A 21,496-nucleotide genomic window follows, 5' to 3' on the forward strand; every position below is an offset into this window, starting at 1 on the left:
GAGCTAATCAAATTAGGGGCTTCATCTCAGCCCTAGCTGAGAGATTAGTGACCCATAAAATCCATAAAAAAATATTAAATAAAATTCATAAAAGAAACGTCAAACCAAACAATCTCTCTCTCTCTTCTTTCTTCTCTCCCTTGCTCCAGATCTGGAATCCCCTGGTTCTCAATGCCTTTCCCACGTCCAAAACTCCCCTTTTATAGCTGCTGGATGGCTGGGGTCGGTGGCAGAGTCGTAGAAGGACTCGAAGTGCAATTTTTCGCAGCCGTGATTGGTGGGCCCCACAGAGGTGTTTTCTGGAAAATCCACCCCGTCCATTGGATTCAGGACGAAATTTCAGTCAAGAATGGGTAGTTTTGAATGTCCATTGACACGGCCCAGAGAAGAAAATACAAAAAGATCAGTTTTGAACGTCACAAGACGGCCTGTTTGTGGCCTCTGTATCACGCACGTGTGCACGCATGAGAGAAGAATATCAGCATGGTTTTGAGGCTCTCGAACCACTCTACAAGATGGACGGATCAGATCTTCCGTACGGTTAACGGGTGGGGTCCACAAACAGCCGCAAAAACAGACAGCGACCGTCCGTTACGCGGACGCGAAACCCGCTGCTGTTGTGATGGTGGGACCCATTTTGATAATTATTTCAATAATCCACTCCGTCCATTACATGGAGGATGAAAAAACGGCTAGGAATGCCCAATTTCGAGTTAGAGTTGCGGTGGCCCACAGAGTTTTGAACTCACCGTCCGTTTTGCGTTTTTCAGCGATCAACATCCGTACATATGCATGGAACCAAACGGACATCTAGGCGATGGTTATAACTGCCCCAGGAAGCGGATGGACGGTTTGGATTGTCCATTTGGACACTAGGTGGGCCCCACAACCGACGACCGCGGTCGGCTTGCGGAGTCACTGGAAACGAAAATTTCCGTTTTTGAAAAGGAAAGTCCAGTCAGCGGCGCTGACCGACTTTAGTTCGTTCGGTGCTCCGATAGTGCACATGTGCACTATGTACACACGCTATAGATATAGGTCCACTGTAATGTTTTTGAGAAATCTGCACCGTCCATCCTTTTTCTCATATTATTTCCACCGTCAGGACCAAAATTGATGTATATCCAGATATCCAGCGGGCCCCACTTAATGAATTAAGGGGCTGATCTGGCCGTTAGACCACTTCCCGAGATCGTCAATGGCTGAAATTTAATATGTACGGTTAATTTATGGTCCCCATCACGTGTATGAAGTTTCGAGTTGATCGGATGGCGGAAAACATGTGATCTTGCATTCTGGACCCTTTTCGAGCCCCTTTGCCTTGCTTTCCTCAATCCCAGGCGTGTAAAATCTTCACTATTGGTTTTCTGGAGTCCATCCCGTGCTCTGGTAATTTTGGAGCGCCAAATCCATGTTCTTAACATCATCTTTCAGTACACACTCCTGATTTCATCCTGTAATAAAAACACGATTAAAATATGGCATTAAACCTTATCATGTACGTAAAATCAGGCAATTACTGGGGTTTGAGATGCAACATTTGACACTCATCACATCCCATTGGGCCTCGACCCATGGGCCTCAAATACATCAAATGGGCCTCATCATATGGTCCTCATATATGTCAAGGTGAGCCTCAACAACAGGCCTCATACACATCACGGTGGGGCTCAATAACGGGCCTCATACACACCAAGGTGGGCCTCAATAACGGACCTTGAATACATCACAATGGGACTCAACCCATGAGCCCCAAATACATCACAATGGGCTTCAACCCACGGGCCCTTATACATCACAATGGGCCTCAACCCATGGGCCCTAATACATCACAATGGGCCTTACCAAATGGGTCGGAAATACATTACAATGGGCCTTGTCATACGGGCTGGGAATACATCACAATGGGCCTCGCTAAATGGGCCATAAATATGGCAAGTGGGCCACATCACACGGGCCATATGTATATCAAATGGGCCACACCCAAATATAGGTGGTGATAAGGATTTCCACCATCAAAATTCCTAAGGGTTTAATGATGGACATTCAAACCCACTGCTTTCTGCAATGTGGTCCACTTGATCCTAGATCTATCTTATTTCTGTCCCAAGCCTTAAGATGAGCTTGCCAAATGGATGGACAGTTTGGGTGCAACACATGCAACATGGTGGGGCTACTACCGTCCAGCAACCCAGCAAAATGGCTGGATGGCATAGATAAAACACATACGATGTAATGGGTCCACCATCCAATGGTGTGGACGGTGTGGATACACTATGGTGGGGCTAGTGCTGGGACCCACCATATGTTTATCTGCCATCCAATCTGTTGGTAAGGTCACACGGACCCGAATGCAGAGGAAACACAAATTTCATATATAATCCAAAGCTTCTGTCAACCCAAAAGGGTTTCAATGGCAGACGTTCAAATTTCACTGCTTATTGCCGTGTGGTCCACTAACAGGAAAATCTGCCTCATTTATCTCAAGCATTAAGGCAGCTCACCAACTGAATGGATGATTGGGATGTAACCCCTACATCAAAGGCAGGGTCCACTGACCGTCCAGCAACCCAGGGCTGGACGACATGTATAAAACACATACATCGTGGTGGGTTCCACCGTCCACAGTCGTGGACGGTGTGAATAAAACACATACATCAGTGGGTCCCACGTGGGGCCCACCATAACATTTATTTGTCATCCAAACTATTGATAAGGTCACACGGACCTGGATGAAAAGGAAGAACAAATTTCATATTAATCTTAAACTTTGGTGACACACAAAAAAGTTTCAATGACAGACGTTCAATCACGCTGTTTCCTACCATGTGGGCCACCTGAGTCCCATATGCCGCTGTTGAGGGTCAAATATTGCATATTCGACCCCAGTTATTGCTTGGATTTACGAACATGATACCGTTTAATGGCCCGCTTTAATCATGTTTGTGATGCAGAGTGTATTTACGAGCATGTACTGAAAAGGAAGCTTAAAGCATGGATTTAACACTCTGATGACACTAAAGGCAAGGGACGGACTCCAAGGGACCAAGATCGACGGAATTACACGCCAGGGATCTGCGAAAATCGAGAAACTGAAGCTCAAGCAGCCTGAAAGTCAGCCAGAATGCAAGATCACTAGGTTTCCATCATCTGTTCGGCTCGAAACTTTATACATGGCTCGAGGACCAAATACTAACCGTACACGTCAAATTTCAGCCATTGGATCCCTCTGGAAGTGGCCCAACGGACAGATTAGCCCATAAATTAGTGATTTGGGGCCCGCCTGGTATCTGAAAATGCTTCAATTTTGTTCTCAACGCCTTAAATGGAGTGACACATCAAATGGATGGAGCAGATGTCTCACAAACATCTTCAAAGGACCTCATGTACATCATATGTACACGGTAGACAAGTGCACTAGCCGTGCACTAAAAGTCTCAAAGTCAGTCAGCACACGCTGACCGACTCCATCTTCTCCAAATTAAAAAAAGGACAGCGTCCTGCCATTGTTCGTCGATTTTCACCAATGGGCCCCACTCATCATCTGTTTACAAGATCTGGACCGTTCATCGCGTCCAGAGGGGAGGCTGGACCCCCGCCTAGGTGTCCTATTCCCATGCGTGCACACACGTGTAAATAGCGATCAAACACAGGATGGACGTGAAAGAAAAGATTCAATGGGCCGAACCAAAAGACATATAGAAATACCCTTTTCCAGCTAGTTTTTCAAGAGGAACGGAATGAACGGAGTGGATTTTCCTTCTGAGATCAATCTGGACCCACTAGCCATCACAACGCTGAATGCGCAAGCTCTGTTTCGCAACAGAGCCTACGGACGAATCTTGTGGGCCACCACTGTACACCAACGATCTAATCTAGACCGTCTATCAGGAGCTTACGTGCCCTCTCATCCAAGCCTAGGTGACCGAATTTCAGAAGACAATGAAGATCAGTTTTCAAACCGTCTAAAAAAAGACGAACGGTGCAAGAAAAATCTCTATGGGCCACACCGAATGCAAGCCATACCACGTCATTTCTAACTAATGTTTTGTTCTTCATCTAATGGACGGCTTGGATTCTTCCGCCGATATCAGGAATGGGCCCCACCAAACAACCAACGTAGGTTCTCTTACGCACGTTGCTTTGCATAAGGAAAACGCATGCCTACTGCGTTGCGTAAGGAAAACGCATGTAGGAAGTTCTCCGACTCCAGCAGGATCTGACGCAACTACTGCCTTCATTGCCTATAAAAGTAAGAGAAAGAGAGAGAGCAGATCTATTCTGGATCCAAGCTTTGGACGAGCAGCGTGGAGGCCGTTGAAGAAGAGTATTTCTTTCCTATTTTTGTTTATTTCCTTTTCTTTTTTTTAGATTTAGTTAATCATGTCTATGAGTAGCTATACCTCTTAGCTAGGGCTAAGAGGTGAAGCTTGTAGTGAGATGGGGGACTCTATTTTATGCTTTTAATTTAATTTTAATTTATGAACTGAATTGATTTTAGTTTGATTATTAAAGAAATGTTTCTAGCCTTTAATGGTCTGTTGTGACTGAAATTACAATAGATCTGCGATGGCTTTGAGTATTTCTTTCTCCTTTGACGTCAAGAAGCCCTAGTGTTCACCATCGTCTCCTACGCATGGTTGGATGACGGTACCCTTCCTAACCTTCATATCATGTTGATTAGTTTTTAATTAGTTTAATTCCGTTGTTTACTTTATCTCCTATGCATGGTTTGGTGATGAAATCCATTCTAATTCATATACCTTTCTCCTCTTGAAAACTATATCAAAAGAAGTTCAGTTGATTTTCATGGTTACATCCTTCAACTGGATGAAGATGGACTCTAAGTCCAGTTGAGTTCTTGAAACAGGCATAAGATCTCCCTGATCTCTACAAGTGGATCCTCTGAATCCCTAGTTTCCTACTTCTAAATTTCTTAAGTTTTACATTAATATTTCACCATTACTCCTCAAATTATAATCAATTTAAATTCCATTGTAGTCTAGTTCTATTTCTACCTAGTTTCAGGTAACGTACAAGTATCAGTCCCTTGGGATTCGACCTCGGTCTCACCGAGTTTATTACTACATCACAACCCTATACTTGGGGAGTGAACAACAGCTAATTTTTGGGGTGGCCCACAGACAGAAGGAGGCCCACCCAATGCACAGTGTGGATTTTCAGCACACATCACGGTGGGGCCAGCAGCTGGGACCCACGGTCCCTGACCGACCGTCCCAGCGTGCAGGCGCTACTGCCCTCTCTCTTATATATGATTATTATTATTATTATTATTATTATTATTATTATTATTATTATTATTATTTTTGGTTTTTCCATGGTTTTTCTTGGGTGGGGCCCACATCAGGTGAATCCACCCCACCCATTGGCTTCTACGGCTCGATACAGACTAAATGAGCCTAATATTCGATGTGTTTCGGCGTATAAAAACATCAGGGTGTATTTCAACAGTAAGAATACTGTTCTCTATGCTATGGCTCGCCAGGAAGTCGGATTGGCGTCATTTTTCGGCTCAACGCCTAAAATGAGCCAGGGAATGAGATGGACAGCGTGGATTAAACTTATACATTAAGGTGGGGCCTACATGAGCGACCCACTCCAAGGCTTGAACCAAGCAAATATTTTTGGTTTTCATTTCGCGTCCAGCATCTCTGGACGCTGGACGGCTTGGCCATAACACATGCATTTAAGGTGGGCCTTGCTTAGGTGGGCCACCGAATGCACGGATGGTGTGGATACAACATAAATATAAAGTGGGCCCCACCTACAAATGACTTGGATCAAATACATGCTTCATGGTGGGGTCCATCCAGGTGCGCCACACAACTACATCATCACACACAACAAGTAATAAAAATGAAAGAGATAGGGAGAGGGAGAAAGAAGGAGACACGTGCGTTGGAGGGACCCCGACACTATGGTCCCTCCCTTTTATACCTCACAACATACATCAAGTGGATTCTAATACATGTGGGCCCACCGATCAAAATCAACGGTGGAGATCCTTTCTCCACCGAAATGCAAGGTCTAGATGACCCTATCCATGCAAGGGGAAATAAACATCATGATGGGGTCCATGGAGAATGGCCCCATCATGGAATGATTATGATAATCAAGGTGGGTCATCGACCACATCTAGGGTCTAAAGTGAGATCCATACCATCAATCGGTAGGCCTCACTTGGCCCATCATAAAAACATGAAATGTAGGCTATAGAAGCACCCACCGTTCGATCTTCTTGGTCCGATGGAACACCGATCTCCTTGTGCTTCACTTTGATAGAGGATGATGAGAGATGAACGGCTAAGATGAAGGATTTTTGGGATGGGAAGTGGGCCACACAAACTCACTTTCTCTCCTTAGAATGCATGGACGTCCACCACTCTTTAGTCTTTGTTGCTTGAAAAATGTGAAGAGAAGGAGAGAGAATGGGTGGTTGTAAGAGAGGGAGAGTGATGGGTGATGGATGTGAGGTAAGTGATGGATGTGAGGTGAGAGATTGTTGACTTTTGGGGTAGGTTGCTTGACTTGTGAAGAAAGAAAGCATGGGTTGCTCTTGTACTTGACATGAGGTGATTGATTGATGGGACATGTTGTAGAGATTCTCTTGGGATTACAAATGAGCGGTGTTTTGTCGAACGGAACGTGGGTCCACATCTCCCTACTATGGTATCGGATCGGTGCGTAATACACGGCGTCGAAGCCGCGGCGACGGCGCGGTCACAATGGTACACGTCTTAGATTAAGTTGACTCAAATCTACGGGATACGACTTAGGGTTGTGCGCAAACGTCGATCATAGGTCGCGGGTTGCCGAAATTCGACGGGAAGGATCACGGGAGTCGATAGAATAGTACGGATTATGATATGGGTCTTATAAAAGATCCAGAAGAACAAGCTATAACAGAACTCTATAAATAGCAGATGAATTCAACAAAACAAGCATCTCAAATCTCAAAACCAACATATCAATAATCAAATTTATCCTATCAATTTCCTTTATCTTAGCTTATCCTAAGAGTAGTGATAATCCAATAGAAGTAATTCTTAGCTATAATCTTAGTTGTAATCTAAGGGCCTGTTTGGCTGGGCAGATTGGATGGGATTGGAAGGGATTGGAATATAGTTCCCAGGATTGGTCAAGCGTGCCAAACAGACACAGGATCCTGATCCTGGGATATAGCAATCCCATGGATCTTAAGACAATCCACTGACATCACCATCATTACCTTTAAATCCCATCCAATCCACCCTAATCCCTTCAAAATTGCCTAGGACGTGTTTGGTTCGAGGGATTGAAAGGGATTGGAAGGTTTAATCCTGGGATTGGCAGGGCATGCCAAACAGACCCGATATAGCAATCCCATAGATCTTGCACCAATCCACTGACGCAGCTATCATTACCTTGAAATCTGTGCAATCCACTCTAATACCATCCAATCTCATCCAATCTGCCCGGCCAAACAGGCCCTAAGTATATGCTCATATTTTGAATTTGTTCTTTATCTGATATAAAGCAAATTCTTTCAAGAGACACATTTTTGCAATCGCTTCGAATGACTGATTGTGAGTTTTTCATTTTGTTTGATTTGCACTAGTATTCTTAAAGTCTTTTTTTTTTTTGTGAAAGGCTTAAAGCAACCCATCTTTAGAAGAAGAACTCCACCCTTCAATTATCGTCTGATAGTTAGTAAATTTGGTAAGTGGATGAGCAAGCGACCGATTTTTTCAGAACCTGGTTATATATGTTTATATTGGACGTATCTACTTATTTTGATACTTGGGGTCAAAGTTGATCAATTTGGATCGAGTTGCTATATTGATTCTGGCATTCCCGCAAATTATAAACAAAGCAAGCGACCAACAGATAGTATTGACTATAATGAATCTGATGACCTTATATTAAAAGAGGCTCTGGATTCCTAATTTAATTCATAATAGAAATTTTTTCTAAAATAATAAAAATATACTTAAGGTTAATCAAACTCATAAAAATCTCTTAGATGATCAAAACAAGGAAACTGGATAATAACCGGATTCGTAAAACCTTAATAAAATTAAATAATAAATTTTAACATAAAATCCTAATTTGATCCAAAAACGATTGAATTTTAAAAAGTTATATGGACACTAGTGAATCTTGGGTGATTGGTCAGGACGTAAAGCTCGTTGATAACTTTCCGATGATATACTATATGTATGTAGATAATCGGTTGTAAAGTTATGACCATCGAAAGCTATAACGCGTGTTTTATCTATTTACCCAATCAAAACTCCTCTACCTAAAGTTGTGCAATCTTAACCCTTCATATTCTCGATCACACATTAAACCAACCATCCGATCAAGAATAGTCTAATAAAATTGAATTTTGATGATCCAAACCACTCGTTGAGTGGGTTGCTAAACTTTGTGACCTGTGATTGAGTTTCACATAGCTAGCATGAGAGCATACGAAATGATACTAGAGATGTTATACCACGGACACTTGAATCTTTTCATTTCTTTCATTCCAGATCATGGTTGTTGATCTTCCTCGCATACCAAGGAACCGACCTTAAGAATTCAATGTGAACAATGTGAGATCACAACCGAGAAAACAGTCTCACTACATCGAGTTTTCTCTCAAAAAGTCTCGAAAAACTCTGGATCTTCAAGCAGCCTAGAGGGTTGATTATGGGGCCCTACCATCACATTCTCTATATATTAATTGAAGATTGACCAGAAAAATCAGGTTCAAGGCGTTCCTCTTTCTCATCGTGTGCGATGAACGTAAGCAAAGTTCATCATTTAGTTAGGGTCTACTTTGGAATCTCCAACTCTTGGAATATGAATATTTTCTTACTCCATTCTATAAACCATTACTACCTAGGCTTCCTTCTCCAACCTACGACCATTGTTGTCTACCTCGTCACCGGTTCGCTAAATAGTCATTTCAAGAATGCTTATCCTTCTTTAGTTCTCTTCATCTTGATTGTTTGAATGACGAATTCTTTCCTTTATGGGCCATGTCTTTTGGTCTGTCCTATTTTACGGTGAAAGATTTAACCCTTCTGAATCAGAAAAAGTGAGAGGTTGAGACCATATATGTGTCAGTTATCTAGTGGATTAAGATATCCCATATAGTGGTTCCTTTGATGCTATAGAAAATCAACTCTCTCTTCCTGCCCTTCCTTCATGGCCATCAGCCACTCTAGGATTTTGCTCCTAATGGCTGCCTATTACTTGGGTTATTAGTATTTCAATCACATTGCTAAGCTTCACCAACTTCTATCTCCAACAGCCCCTCAACCTTTAATTCTTAAGTCTTCGCAAGTCCCTTACTTTCGGTGATTATGGTGTAGTTCAACCGACCCTTGACAACCAATGTCGTTACACCATGTTAGGGAATCACGGAAGCACGCAGAGTTGAATCAAGAAAAGTAGATAATTGCACAACCAAGTCCAAACACAGACAATCCAAATTTTACGTGAAAAAATCATTTCAGGAAAAAACCATTGCACAAAGCGACCAGTATGCACTATGAAAATAGAAATTACAAGAAATAAAGAATTACTAATTCGAACAAGCCTTGAATCTACCTCACAAGCCCAAGCTATGCCCTTGAAACTCTTAGGAACAAATTAGAAAGCCCTAAATCTGAGATACCCCATAATCTCAATTACACTATATATATATATATATATATATATATATATATATATATATATATATATATATATATATATATATATATATATATATATATATATATATATATATATATCACAACTGAATTGATAGATGGGTTGCGTAACTGATCTGTGCGCGCGCTCGATAAGACTTTGATGGCATAGACAGACCCATCGAAGACCTCGATGGTATCAAACTTACTTCGACAACATCAAGTAGCAACATCAAAATGTTCCAGCAATCAATATGGATTTTTCAAATTTTTTCGATGGCATCGACATATGCTCGATGGAGTCGAGTGGTCTGTCGATGGCATCAAGAAACCCTATTTCTTACAGATTTATAACCTTAACAACACACCAACCGTACATATTCTAGTGTATAGAACTAACAATGCACACTAAATACTTTTAATCATAGAGCTTTAGGAATTGCTTAATAAATACTCCCAAAAGAAAAAATTAAGGCAATTTATGGGTAAGAATTTATGTGAATGTAATAAATGTTTGTATGTGTATATATATCTAAACATCAACATAGATGGGTATATAAAAATCTAAAACTATGCTTGTCCAAGTCATGAACGAAGGTCATTTGGTCCAAGCCTTGGTTGGTAAAGGTGCATCTCACGTTTGTTGATTGCTTGTGTGCGTCACGCGTTCCTCTCACAATCCTCTAAACAGATAGGGAGAGAGAGAGATAATAATCAGACCAAGTCATGCAAGGGGCATCTAACATCATCGGTAGTAGTAACTCAAAACAATCCTAATATGCAGTCACGAGCATAAATGAAATTAAAAATATGTCAAATGCGAAAAAGGAAAAAAAACAAATACCAACTGATAAGTGTTTTGACAGAGTGTGGGGGGCTGCCTCTCATGTCTCGTTAACACCATCAGATGGGATAGGTGTTATTAATCTAGGCCATTCATTAGGTACCGTTTGCTGTGACAATGCCACATGTACTAAGAGTGGGGCTAGTAACCAATCCGCGTCCCACCAGACTCCCTTGGAAAATTTTCCAACTCGAAATCATGCTGCACGATCAATTGAAAAAAAAAAAACAAAAACAAAACACCTAGCCACTCATTATGTGAGGTGGCCCATCAGGATGTATGGGTTTTTATTCACACCATCCATCTATTTTACCAAATCAATTTACAATATAAAATAAATAAATAAATAAATAAGTAAACAGATTTAAGACCCAAGTGGACCACGTCACAGGATGCAACAGTGGTAATAACTCCTATAGGCCGACTGTGACGTACCTGTTTATCTCTACCATTCATCCCTTTTCCTATATCATTTCAAGGTATGTGCAAAAAAAAAGACAGTTCCAGCACCCAAGTATATCACATGACTCTTATATTTAATGTTTTATTTTTGTGCACATACCTTCCAATGATATTAAAAAATGGATGAATGATGTGAATAAACAAATACATAGTTGAGTAACCACCCAAAGAAATACCCTAGATAGCAGGCGGTATGACACGGCACATCCCGTTTAAAAGGTTGTAAGGTCACCTGGCACTGGATGAAGGGAAAATACAAATGGTACCCTTTGATTCAAAACTTTGTGATTTGTGAAATTTTCAACGTGGCTACTTAGGCCTTAGACGTATCACATGTTTTGGGCTTACATCTTGAAATGATATGAAAACGATAGATAAACGGTATTACCCTCTCAGAGCCGCTGCCTGAGTCCGAGTTGTAGACAGCCAAGGTGGTACCCGATCCGTGTCTATTCTGGCGGTAGATGCATTTATGATCGTCATAGACATTTCAACAGACCGTGCCATCACATCTAAGAAAAATATAAAATGCGGCACACGTCGCATGATATTTCTGGGGTTGTTAAGGAAACGGATTGGCTACTCCCCTGCCACCAGCCCGGTTGCTGATGGTCGGTGCTAAATGGGGCCTTCCACGATGTATGTGTTTCATCCATTTTGTTCATCCATTTTTAAAGTTCATTTAATAGCTTCATCCCAAAAATGAGAGAGATATAAATGTCAGGTGGACCACACCACAGTAAAACAATAGTGACTGGATATTCATCATTAAAATCCTCCTGAGACCCACTATACTATTTACTTGACATCCAATTTGTTGATTAGGTCGTATATACTCAGATAAAAGGAAAAAAAAAAAAAAGATCAGCTTGATCGAAAACTTTTACAAAAGTTTTTAATAATGTTCATTCAACACTGTTTCATATAATGTTGTCCACTTAAGATTAAGATATACCTCATTTTTTTACCATATTATAAAATGATCTGTGAAAATAAATAAACAGCATGGATGAAACACATACACCATGGTGGGGCCACAGAGCACCGACCACTAGCCAAAGTAGCCCATACGTTCCCCTGTGGACAGCCAGGGTAATCCCCGATCCGTGTCAATTTTGGCGGTAGATGCATTTATGACCGTCAAAGGAAGTAGATATTTCAACGGACTGACCCATCACATCTAAGAAAAATGTAAAATGTGGCACACGTCACATGCTACTTCTGGAGTTGTTAAACACTTAAACGGTCAGAAAAACATGGAGCCTCCATTTACTGAGACTGATCGTTCGCTTCATGTGTACACGCTTTTATAAAAGTGGATGATCCTGGCCGTATTCATTGGAACCTACCAATGTGGCCTTTGACGTTATAATTTCCCAATGGGAAGGGTGTTATGTCTCACCCGGAGACTTTTGTGTTGAAAAAACGATTATTTTTTAGGAATCGTGGCAGACCCTTCGAATAATGATACAGGGTGAGAGGCTTACTAAGGAAAGAGTACAGTTTCTCCTAGGTCACCCCTCGTATCTCGTCACCTTCTTGAAGGTTAGGGGACTTCTCTCTTTCTTTCTTTTTGTATTTCTTGCAAGGTCACCCCAATCATCTAAAGTAGTAAAAATATACTTAAACCTAATCAAACTCATAAGAAAAAGGACTCCAGATTGGATTCATAAAACATAGAAATTAAAAAAATAATAATAAATTTTAGTATAAAATTCTAATTTGATATGATTTCTAAAATGATTGAATTTTAAAAAGTTGTGTGGACGCTAGTAAACCTTAGATGATTGGTCAAGACACAGAGCTTCTTGGTAACTTTCCAATAACATATTTTATGCATGTAGATTACCGGCCACAAAGTTATGATAGTTGATAGCTGTAGTACATGTTTTATCCATTTACCCAATTAGAGGTCCACCTTAAGGTTGCAATCTTAACCCTCTATTAATGAATCATCATGCATTTACCCCTCCTACATCAATACCCTCCGGTTAAAGATAACTAATCTTCAAATAATCATTGGTTGCATATGATCCATTAGCAAATGACACTTAATAATGAGAAAGATACTACCATGCTTTTTAGAAAAATTAATAATATAAGCAAGATTATTAATTTTCATGAATATCTGTGGTTGGGATCAAGAACATAGTTGGACCAGTCTCACAGTTGGAATCATCAACTACCCAGCTTGGATTCATGTCGGAAAACATGTTGGTCATTTTTAGAAATGTATTTATATTTAGAATGACTAAACCTTCCACAAATATTTTATATTGCGTTGCACAGGTGTTGAACGCTCGTACCAATTCCTTGTCGGCAGGAAAAGAATTAAACCTTTTTACAGCGGCTTCAAATGACCACTCTCCCACGATTTTTAGCAAACCTTGTCTTCTACTCCCACTTTCACACGCATTTGATGTACGGATTCTCATTATTTAGACATCTATCATTGTTTATTAGTCCAAAGCCATTCTTAAGAGCTTAGGAGCAGAATCACATTACTGAAGGGTCATGGATGCAGATTGGCTGGTGTCCCTTACACCTAATAGCCGGTGGAAAAGCCCTGTGGGGCCCACCATAATGCATGTGTTTTATCTGCAATGTCCATCCATTCCGCTAGCTCATTTTAGGTATGAATATGAAAACAAGGCAGATTCAAAGCTTAGGTGGACCACATCATAGAAACAGTGGATATTGAAGGCTTACAATTGAAAACTTCTTGAGTCCAATCACAGTGTTTGTTTATCATCTAACCTGTTCATAAAGTCACATGAATGATGGGAAAACACGAATATCATATTGATCCAAAACGTTCCATAGCCTTCAAGAGGTTTCAAATACTAGGCATTCAATCATTGTTTCCTATGATGTGGTCGGAAACGGATTGGCTACACCCCTTACACCAGCCAATGGCTGGTGGTTGGTGCTCAGTGGGCCTCACCATGATGTATGTGTTTCATTTATGTTGTCCATCTATTTTTACAGATCATTTTACAGTATGAAACCAAAAATGAGGTATATCCCAATCTTAAGTGGACCACGTTACTGGAAACAGTGTTGAATAAGCGTCCACCATTAAAGTTTTGTATTAACCTGATTTTTGTTTTTTCCCTTCATCTGGGTTGTATGACCTAATCAACATATTGGATGTCAAATAAACAGTATAGTGGGCCTTAGGAGGATTTTAATGATGGATATCTAATCACTATTGTTTTCATGTGGTGTGGTCCACCTGAGATTTATATACCTCTCATTTTTAGGATCAAGCCATAAAATGATCGGTAAAAATGGATGAACGGAATAGATGAAAAACATACATCGGGGTGGACGGGCATAGTGCATCGACCACCAGCAACGGGGCTCGTGCTAGGGGGAGTAGCCAATCCATTTGTATGGATAAAACAGAAGCGGATTGCCTGGTCTACCTCACACCAACTATATCACTATTGTATTGACGTCAGCAAGTTCTATGAATCTGATCATGAGATATGTGTTATATCCAAACTGTTCATCCATTTGATGAGCTCATCTTAAGGCTTGAGAAGAAAAATAAGACAGATCTAACAATTAAGTGGATGACAATGCAAAAAGTAGTGGGGGATTGAATGTCTACCATTGAAACCTTTTTTGGGATCACGAAAGTTTTGGATCAATATGAAATTTGTTTTTCCTCTTAATTTAAGTCTTTGTGAACTTATGAACAGATGAGATGGAAAATAAACATTATGGTGGGCCCTATGAATTTGTTAACGGTGAAAATCATTATCTCCGCTGCTATTTGTGGTGTGGTCCAAATAATCTTTAGATATGATTCATTTTTTGATAATACTCTAAAATGATCTCTAAAAATAGATGAACGGTGTATATATAATAAATACAACACCGTGGGGCCTATGTAACTTTGATCTCCTTTGAACCGTTGCATACAACTCAGAGCTCGAGGAGCATCAGTGCTCGTCTTGGCATGCACGACACGTTCCTACAGTAGTCATATAGCTGGTGTGAGGTACACTAGCTAACCAGGCTTCCTGATAAAACACATGCATCATGGTGGGTCCCACAAAGCTTTTCCACCAACTACCTGACTGGTGCAGGGGTCACTAGCCAGTCCACGTCCAAGGAATCCACGTCCAAGGATCATACGATGCTGCAGATGTACAAGGCTGTTCTTGTTTTCACGTCGTCATAGAAATGAATATTTAATGTTATTATTATGTTATTAGGTGGTCCACAATCAAAATTAGAAAAACATAAAAATAAAATAATTCCAGACTTTGAACGGAAATGACTGACCATCACACGTTCTATAGTGCTGGCCACAGTCAATCATAGGAAAGTGTAATGAAGGCAGGAAGATTTGAATGCAGTTCATTATGGTGACCGTTGTCATGGGACCCTATTTGGTCTGTTGCCAGTTCATTTTGTTCTTGGTTGTATGATTGAAGAATCAAGACAATCAATTTTGTTGGCCTTTAAGGGCCCGTTTGGCCGGTCGGATTGGAAGGGATTGGATGGTATCGGGAGGGATTGGAGGTCAAATCCCGGGATTGGCCTGGCGTGCCAAACAGAGTCGGTGATCTGATCCAATCCCATGTATCTCAAGACAATCCGCTGACAACACCATTATTACATTTAAATCCCATCAAATCCACCCTAATCCTTCAAATTTGCCTGGGACGTATTTGGTTTGAGGGATTAGAAGGGATGAGAAGGTTTAATACCGGGATGGGCCGGGCGCGCCAAACAGACTGGATATAGCAATCTAGGGATATATCAATCCCATGGAGATCCACTGACAACACCATCATTACCTAGAAATCCATGCCATCCACCCTAATACCATTCGATCCCTTCCAATCCACCCGGCCAAACAGGCCCTAAGTGGATTGTAGCGCTATCCATCTAATATGTACTTCTTTGAGATATAGGGCATGTTTGGATAAGAAGTTTTAAGAGTACGTGGTGTAGATTAAAAGTATCGTCATTATAATTTTTCAATATTTGTTTTAACTCATAATTTAACAAATACTTTAATAGTCAAATACAAATGTAATAAAAGAAAGATTAATTATTGCACGCTTAAAATACATAGCGTAGAAATCTCATTTCCATTAGCAGAAAGTTATAGCATATTTTTTTTGTTGATTAGACATCACAATAATATAAGAGCCTATTTGTTTTAGAGCTTACATCACAATAATGTACTATAATATTATATAAATGGATGATGATTACCACTGCAACAATAGTCAAAAAAAAAAAAAAAGGGTTTATTCTCATAGCTTTAATTTTTGAATATGCATTTAAAGTATTCACCATGAATAGATACATTTGGATAATTTACATAATATGTGTTGTATCCACACCATCTACCCATTTTGCATCATCGTTTTAGAGCATGACTCCAAAAATGAGAAAGACGTGGACCAGTGGACAATGACACCCACCATTGAAATCTTTTTATAGTCTACTAAGATGTTTATTTTCCATCCAACTGGTTAATGAGGTCACGTAGACTTAGAAAACACAAATATCAGCTTCATCCCACGCTTCTGTGGAATGCCGGAAGTTTCAATAAAAGGCATTCAATTCCCACTGCTTTCTATGGTGTGATCAATTTCTGATTTGGATGTGCCTCACTTTTTGTCTCTTTTCATAAACTGATCTCACAAGATGGATGGACAGTGCGGATATAACACATACATGATGATGGGCCCACAAAACTAAGCAATGTCAACGCATGTCCACCCATTTAAGTAATGGGTAACTCCAGCAGATTATTATGATTTGCTAGCTTGTTTGTCCAATCAACGATAAGAACCAACAATGTGAGTTTTACACCACGGTTGTTTTTTAAGGAGCCAAACAAGTCATAAAAGTATCGTAACTGTACTTTTATCACGTGTGTATTCAGCCACAAGAAATCTCGACTAAATTACCGTTTAAGCAAGAGACAAATATTGTAATTTATAATTATTGCACTTCTATAATTCATCACCGTGCAATACAGCCATCCAAACACCCAAATCTACAGCGCAAGCAGTACACTGAGTGAAAGATACCTCGTTTCAACACTAGGGTCTTGGTATCGACTCCCTAGTGGGGGTGGCTAACACTGAAGTGTGAACTAACCATAGGTGTACTAACAAGCTAACCAAAAATAAAAATAAAAATACAGCCATCCAAATACGCCATCTCAACCACTGGAAATAGGTTCCGGCTGTCCTTCTGGAGCTGAAGATATGAAAGATGAGGATACCATGTTGGAAGGGAGTTTCTTCACCATCTACAGTAGGTCCACTTGATCGATGGTCCAGATGGACAAACCCAGGCAGCAAACTAAGATGGAGATCTGTTATTCTAGACCGTATTTAGATTTTCCAATTCAATTCAACAACGTATTAAATACTGTTGTTTCCAAAATATTCGTCAACAAACGTTCGTCACCTCTCAGGACAGGTTATTCGAGTCTCCATAAACGATCAGATACTTCGGCATGTACCGTGAGATGGCCGTACTGCACCTTCTGTCCAGCCATAATGTCACGTATTTTAGAGATCCTAGCCGTTGATTACGCAGTTCTCATTGCCAAAATCAAATGGCTTGAAAATACTCCGACACGAGAATAGGTGGGACACACCAAAGAAATCAATGGATGGCCTATGATCTAAACCAGTATACAGTTCAGGCCCACCTAACGAGTGTATCCTCCTGATATTTATGATGTCAAATATTTTCCTAGCTCTGATGCCCTACACGTGGCAAATTGTGGTGTATATTTCAAGGCAAGAGTTGATAATTCCTCCGCAGATCTTATTTACAATTATCACAATTATAGTGGAGCCTACCAAATCGCTCAAATTAAATAATCGAATGGTCGTATCTAAACCAATGATCAAGTGTGGCCCACCTTATAAGAGTCTTATACATACTACCATCAAAACAATCGCACGTGGCATCGTTCATCAAAGCCCTTTAATAGATGGGCCCTACTAATTTGTAGATGACCTCTACCGTGAGTCAAGCCAGTGCTAATCCAGCCGTTGGATGGGCAACACTGTATGAAAATAATCGATGGATGAAAAGAAAATGGGCAGATGGTTGGGTCATATCTGGGTGGTGGGCCAGACCATTTGGAATGATAGGCCTCACCATTTTCCTAGTTAGAGACATTTGTCTAAACCATTCGTCTTATTCAGACGAATGACTTGAAAACCAGCAACCATAACGAATATTTTGGAGAAATTGCAACATCTGTTTTCTATATAAGCTTATCATTGCTCTCCAACATTTCCGGCCAACAAATAGAAATAGAGAAAGAAGGAAAGAAGAAGAAGCCAACTTGATCTTTCTTTTTTTATTTTGGCTTTCACTGATTCTTGAAAGAAAAACATGGAAAACCCAAGCACACCTATCATCATATTTTGTGTTTTCCTTTTTCTACTTATCTTTCATTCAGCCCCAACAACATCACAAGAAGTTGGTAATGGATTTTTAGAACAGCATAAAATTTATTGTCTTTCTGCTTCGCTCTTTAATGTTTTACTAATCTATAGTTTTAATTATTTTTTATTTTACGGTGCAGAGGATGAGAGGGATTTTGATTATGTGAAAGGGAGTGGTAAGTGGCCTGAAAATTGGGGAGATATACATGAGGAATGGGCAATGTGTAAGAATGGAGATATGCAGTCTCCAATTGATTTGTTGCATGAAAGAGTGCAAGTAGTGTCCCATTTAAGGAGATTAAAAAGGCGTTACAAGCCATCCAATGCGACACTCAAGAATAGAGGACATGATATAATGGTAATATTAGAATACAATCCTCTAGCATTTGTTTTTAAAGTTCCTATTGCGTTTGTCCACAATCAATCTCAATGGCATGCACCGCTACATGGGAGAGAGATGGTCGCAACCATCCATCTTGTCAGTGTTATTTGAATTAATGGTCAGTCTCATAATCACACTAGATTATGATCCTACCTATTGATTTATGGAATTAATGTCGAAGTGTCGTCCGTCGACTATACTTACCAATGAACAAATCATCCTTTCAACATTTTGTTGATTGTGGCCCATCTTACTAGCACCCACGACATGGACAGTTCTGATCATCAGACCATTTCTACTTGTGGCCTCAATGGGACTATATATATTTGCCGGGATTGAGTCATGCAATATACATCACCAACTCTTTGTTCTCGAAGTAAGACTAAACTAGTTCCCTAAAATTTCCAATATTGGGGAATAATTTTTTTTCTTAAAAGTTCATTAAATAGGGAATTTATGACATTTTGATAGGTTAAAAGATGTTATTGTTATGTAATTTTCAAAATTCTTGTTATTGATGGATGCAGTTGAAATGGGTTAATGGGGCAGGATCAATTCATGTTAATGGAACTGAATATGTACTACGACAGTGCCACTGGCACTCTCCTTCAGAGCACACCATAAATGGCAAGAGGTATGGTGCTACCTGTCCTGTGCATTTTTACCATCATTCAAGAAAAGTACACTTGGTATTTCTCTTCTTTCATTTTGTTCATGATATAGTGGTTGTTGTAGCTATGATCTAGAGGTGCACATGGTTCATGAGAGCTCCAACGGACAAGTAGCCGTGGTTGGAATCATGTACAAAATTGGACGACCGGACTCATTTCTCTTAGAGGTATCTTATATGTATATCTGCCTCTTCCAAGGTCCTCATTCCTCGCCATGCTTTGGACTTCTCTCACTAATGTGAGATTTGTTATTTTCTCAGCTGATGGAACATATAAGATCTATTGCTGATATTCATGAAATGGAGAGAGATGTGGGAGTGGTTAACCCAAGGCATTTAAAGATGGGAAGTAGGAAATATTATAGGTACCTGGGATCTCTCACTACCCCTCCTTGCAAACAAGATGTAATCTGGACAATGTTTAAAAAGGTTTGTTCTTTAGACCATTCATGCGTTGTTGAGTGGACGTTTATAAAGTACCAAAATAGCATGTGTATGAAAATTAGGATACTCTAAATACACCCACACCAAACAATAAACTTCGAAAAACCAGCCAAGGGTCAAATTCAATCAACGCATTATGATATGGACCACAACAAATGATTAAACTACAATTTTAGTGAAAAACATTTTCACTTGATGATTTCCCTAGACACTCATAGGAATTTTTCCTTTTCTTACAATGTTTTTACCCAAATATCATGATTTTCAGGTGAGGACTGTTTCGAGAGAGCAAGTGAAATTACTAAGGATGGCTGTTAACGATGTGAGTTTCTACCATTATTACTACCATACTTGTTAACGTGCATTGGCAAATGTATAAAAGAAATCTTAACATGGACAGTGGATGTATGGCTTATGCAAATGACTACTGTGTTTTTGCTGCATAGGCAGAAATATATATATATATATATATATATATATATATATATATATATATATATATATATATATATATATATATATATATATAATATGTTCAAATAAATTCCCTCCATGCTTAAACTCTTGATTGTAGGATCAACATATTAATTATCATAATTTAAACAAATAAATGAAGGGGTGAAATTGTTTCTCGTCATTGAAGTCATGATTTGAAATTTTGTTCTTATTTATACAAACATTGACTTGGAAATTCAAGTCATGTTTCTATTTTTCTGGATCTTTTGCTTGCTACAAATAAAAAATTTCTATTTGTTACAATCTGATTAGGCCACATCATCATACACTGCATTTAACGCATCATAGCTGACAACATCAGTAATGACATGGACCAATCAAGATGTTGGAAAAAAAAGAATTTCTTATTTGTGACAAACAGTGGATCTAGATTCTTTTTTGTGAAGAACTAGTAACAATAGACTATGATTGGGTTTAGCAAAATTTCCTTGCGAAGTTTGAGCCAACCTTAGAATATGCCTTCTTAAGATGTTAATGGACAAGCTTGGGTCTTAAATAAAAAGCTCAATTACTACAGTTGGCATTGGAGCTTAACTTATAAGCCAGTTAATATTCCATTGAGCCAAGGGCTCACACTGACATGGCCTTGATCCAAAAATAACATACCCTAGCAAGGTTATCTAGCCAGTTGGATCAATATCTGTTGATTATGATACATGGCTTATGTGGATGACTTCTAATTCCTTGTTGCAGAATGCAGAGATGAATGCAAGACCATCACAACCAATTAACGAACGGGAAATTCACTTCTACACTCCAAGGCATAGCGATGTGGATGGCGTGCGACCATGACTTCAATGGGGAAATTTTATGATTCCAAATACAGTTTGCAATCATAGGTTTAAACATGATAATGGTTTTTTTTTTTTTTTTTCCTACCACTAGGAATTTAGTTCATATATAAAGATCAAATTAGTGTATGATACCCTAACCTGATATGACTACATGATGGATGGAGCATATGTCTAGATGGTAGTTAATTGATGATTATATTCATCATGGTCGTAGCAAGAAGTTTGGATTGCCAGATTACTCAATATGGGCTAC

General features: G+C 39.7%; 1 protein-coding gene across 1 annotated transcript; it reads left to right on the forward strand.

Annotated features, from left to right (window-relative positions):
- Window positions 1-18,384: 18,384 nt before the first annotated feature.
- Window positions 18,385-21,241, forward strand: LOC131225023 (alpha carbonic anhydrase 7-like). Its single transcript, XM_058220451.1, has 7 exons — window positions 18,385-18,475; window positions 18,578-18,795; window positions 19,347-19,453; window positions 19,555-19,657; window positions 19,751-19,918; window positions 20,202-20,255; window positions 21,143-21,241. Exons 1-7 carry the CDS (start codon window positions 18,385-18,387, stop codon window positions 21,239-21,241), a joined length of 840 nt encoding a protein of 279 aa, XP_058076434.1.
- Window positions 21,242-21,496: the final 255 nt, after the last annotated feature.

This window comes from Magnolia sinica, chromosome 14 (genome assembly GCF_029962835.1).
Source record: "Magnolia sinica isolate HGM2019 chromosome 14, MsV1, whole genome shotgun sequence".
Taxonomy (NCBI): Eukaryota; Viridiplantae; Streptophyta; class Magnoliopsida; order Magnoliales; family Magnoliaceae; genus Magnolia; species Magnolia sinica.

Coding starts and splice junctions, on each gene's coding strand:
- LOC131225023 (XM_058220451.1), top strand. CDS start 18,385: ATGGAAAACCCAAGCACACCTATCATCATATTTTGTGTTTTCCTTTTT. Junction 18,476..18,577: donor AACAACATCACAAGAAGTTG/GTAATGGATTTT, acceptor TTTACGGTGCAG/AGGATGAGAGGGATTTTGAT. Junction 19,658..19,750: donor CGGACTCATTTCTCTTAGAG/GTATCTTATATG, acceptor TTATTTTCTCAG/CTGATGGAACATATAAGATC.